This window comes from Phyllobates terribilis, unplaced genomic scaffold, assembly GCF_046119375.1.
Source record: "Phyllobates terribilis strain yellow unplaced genomic scaffold, ASM4611937v1 Scaffold_5020__1_contigs__length_55110, whole genome shotgun sequence".
In the NCBI taxonomy this organism is placed as follows: Eukaryota; Metazoa; Chordata; class Amphibia; order Anura; family Dendrobatidae; genus Phyllobates; species Phyllobates terribilis.
Window position 1 is genome coordinate 7464 of NW_027367768.1, and position 3873 is coordinate 11336.

The 3873-nt window shown below is 37.7% G+C and overlaps 1 protein-coding gene across 1 annotated transcript; it reads right to left on the minus strand.

Moving 5' to 3' along the window:
* Nucleotides 1-437: 437 nt before the first annotated feature.
* Nucleotides 438-2934, minus strand: LOC141249696 (uncharacterized). Its single transcript, XM_073669765.1, has 5 exons — nucleotides 2514-2934; nucleotides 1881-1951; nucleotides 1590-1721; nucleotides 806-967; nucleotides 438-719 (listed from the first exon to the last, which is right to left on the minus strand). The coding sequence occupies exons 1-5, from the start codon at nucleotides 2932-2934 to the stop codon at nucleotides 438-440; spliced, it is 1068 nt and encodes a 355-aa protein (XP_073525866.1).
* Between the last annotated feature and the right edge of the window lie 939 nt (nucleotides 2935-3873).

Here is a 3873-nt window from a genome sequence, read left to right on the forward strand (position 1 = left end):
TCTAGATAGCATATCTACTGTGGATGCTCTCAGACCAGTTTTTTCTTCCAGCAAGATGAACTGGAATAACTGACCAGATTCCTGGCGAAGACACTAATTTGGATAACATAGTAGCAATTCAGAAAAGAAGGGAACACACACACTGTAATAACCGGGAACAAATAAATATCCTACATATAAAAGAGTAGCACATCTTTAAAAAAGAAGAACGATTCAAGCAAGACAACTAGACAAGTAAAAGCTCTGCTCTATTTCAGCTCCCCGGTGGTTCTCTAAAACCAGACTTCATTTAGGCATTGTCGATGATGCTATAGAAAACATCAACCAATCTACGAACTCCAGATTTCCTAAACCTAATTTAGCTAAACAAGAATTTAACACCAACTACCAACAAGATAAACCCAAGTTGTAAGAGGGCCCTTCCTCCAAATCATCGATCAACTTCCATGGTGAGACTCGTGATTATTATTGTTGTTACTCTGTGGCGGCATTGAAGACCAACTATCTCCATGAAAGGAAATGGTGGTGGGTCCCTGATGAGCTTTTGCTGTACCTGAAGAGTTATGGTTTGGCGCACCACCGTAATGATGATCCTGCGCTCCACCATAGCTCGAGATCGGAACAATCATGGACGCCGTCGAGGTTATAATGTTGTCTGGCTTTGCCTTCTTTGCCTTCTGTTCATGCTCATTTCCTGCCAGGAAACTTCCTAACACAATCTGTTTAACAATGAATTTCAGCATTAACTATAAATTTGTTTATGAGTTGTGTAAAGAATTATAAAGAAGTTTATATAGTTAAGTACTTGAACAGGGGAGGCAGCGACCAATAATCCAGCGACACCTCCTCCCACAACACGGCCGTCTGGACTGGCCAATGAAACGCTCATCCCTCCTGACCGATTCCTTATGCCGCCGATTTCAGACGGGGTGAATGATCCCGTCAATGAAAGTATCTCAAAACGACCCTGTTTGGATCATATCCAAGCAAACACCAGGAATTCAAAAGGGTCAATAAATTGATTAAATTCCTTGGTAATAGAATCATTCTTCTTTAGCACCATTCAGAAGAGATTATTAAGAACCTTGCATTGGTTTTGTTTACAGTAGACAAAGTCAGTTAGACAAAATCAACCAAGGTTGTGATGTCATCAGAATTCACACTCTCAAAATTTGTATGTAGATTCTGATGTGATTTGAAAATTCAAAAAAATATGGTTGAAGTTGGCATTAGTCACATCTCACTAGTTGGCACTGTCAGACCAAATCTTATCCACCTAGTGTATTTATTATAATCCACATGCAAGATTGAGATTTTAATCCATATGAAGAAAAAAATCTCTAACAACCTCCAAAAGCTCCATTCAGTAGCCAAGTATTCATTTAGAAAAGAAGACATAAACAGACTACTGAAAACAAGAACACTATAAAAAACTGAACCGTGTTTAGCTGTTATAGCCTATGATGAGAAATATAGTATGATATCTGCATAGAATCGTGAGTCAAAGTTTATTACCATTTCAAAGGATACTGTAACTTGATCTGATATCTATCTAATCATTAGTAAGGACTAAGGAATAACAATCTGACCTCGTAAGTGAGTGTTCCTCCTGAAGAATCAGGCTGTCGCAGGGTAACACTTGAAATCACACCAATTGCTGAAAGAATACATATAGCTTGAGGGCCTTGCTGGGAGAATGATATCACTTTCATCATCACATCCTGAAATTAATTTTCAAAATGGTTGGAAATTCCAGATTCCAAATACAAGTCATATCATTGTAGTGCAATATATAAATTTTAAGCTAGAGCCATTGCCATTTGTTAAGACCATTTGAGATGCATTTGCAACATTCAAGCGTCAGTTCAGTAGATATTTACCTCACCAGCATTCACTGTGATGATATGAGGCGTGAAATTAGCACCTACAGAGCAAGCCATATTGGACATATCTGAGAAAGAAAGGATTTCCATTCAGTAAGCAGTTTTCATATATAGATACCACTTTTACCTGAAGGTTAAGACTGATTTTCAACACAAGTAACAACATCATCAAGAAGCAAAGTGCATTGGAATGAAAACAAAACTGTGTTGTTTGTGTGTTTAACCATCAATTCAGACGCTAAACTTAGAGAGAGGGGTCACTGATAGCAAGTCAACCACCTGAACCATCGGTCGGATTTATCAACTTGGGCAATTTATTAGATGGTGTCCACGAAGACCATTATCTACCAAATTGATGAATCACACCTTCTGGAAGATTCCAGCTTCACCACTGTACAAGATCTTCCTCAACTATATGGGGAATCTACTCAGAGCCCCCACAAAGAACTATAAACCCTTATTCAGATAAACCTAAAATAAATAAATAAAACTTACTAAAGATCAGATCTGAGCAAGACCCATCTCTCAACTTCTTATGAAACAAACACCCAATAGGCACAAGCAAACCCATCATCAGAATCAGAAGTAGATTTGACAACCAAAAAGGTTAATTCAAAAAAAGACGCAAACTTCTTTTACCTAATTTATGATCCGTCTCATAGTTGGGCTTATGCTGCTTAATCACAGTGGCGGTTACCGGCCGGGGTTTCGGCTGCTTCGCGACGTGGAAGTGTTGCTTCTCGCCGGAAAAATCAATCACCGGCGGCGGCGCCGAGGAAGAGATGGGCTTTGGTGAAAGCGCGTTGAGAGATCCATCTGGGGCATATTTCCTGGGTCTTCCTCTCTTCTTCTTGACTAGCAACCCCGGCAGCGCCACCATAGCACCGGCTTGAACAGACGCCGGAGGTGCTGATCCGGGCACGTAGGAGATGGTTTCCGTCCTCGGAGCTATATGGTAGTCCGTCGGAGCATCTGATCCCACCACAGTAACTCCGCCACCACTTCCTCCTCCTCCAGCGCTGCTCACAGCACCACCTTCTTGAGCTTCCATTTCTTTATTTTCTCATCAAACAATTAGTTTATTACACAAAATTCTAACAAAAATTGAACAACTTATGGGTCGAAACTTCAAAATAAGATGCTCAATTTAGCCAAACTTTTAGAAGCGGAAGAACAAAAAGTACAGCTGAATATTTCTAAAATAAATCAATGAAGTGAGAAAAGTTGAAGCAGGGAGTGGTTGAATTCGAGTGTAAGCTAATTTTGCGAAGGGAAAGGATTCAATTTTCAACAACTCAGTGAGAGATTTTCACCATCGCGAGGGGGAATACAGATTCAGAACTGAAGCATGAGAATATTTTCTTGATTTTTTTGAGTGAAAAAATAATTTAGGGATGAGATAGAAAGGAGAAAATGGGATTTTTGTGTGGGAAATTGGGTCTAAAAATTGGTGTGGTAAACTGGGTTTTGTAAGTGTATAGTTTCCAAATTTTGAATATATTATTTAATAAGGAAAGTATATTAAAATAATTTAATGCTATTAAATATTGCATATTGAAAAAAAATTAAGTATAGTTTAATCATACAAGATATGTTAGAAAAGATATTCTTGTAATAAAATAACAGGAATATGTCTCTAGGTGATGGAAATGGTTTGGTGTCTGAAAAAGAAATAATTAAATTCTAAAGCAAAGTGAAATTAGGCTGCCAACCCAGCAATAGGATTAGTATTTCTTATTTCTTAAGGGATCAGGTTAATAGAAAGAGATAACCCCAAGATAGTAAAAATCAATATTGGGGATATGCAAATAACACTTGATATCATTTGTTTTTGACACTTAACTACAGCTTGTAAGTCTTTTACTTTTACTTTTTAAAATTATCATCTACACTTTTTAAAAAGGAATTACCATCTACACTTCAGAAATTTAATTTCTATATGTAAAAGTTATCATTTGCTGCATAATTTTCTTAAAAGGAAGCAGAAAAA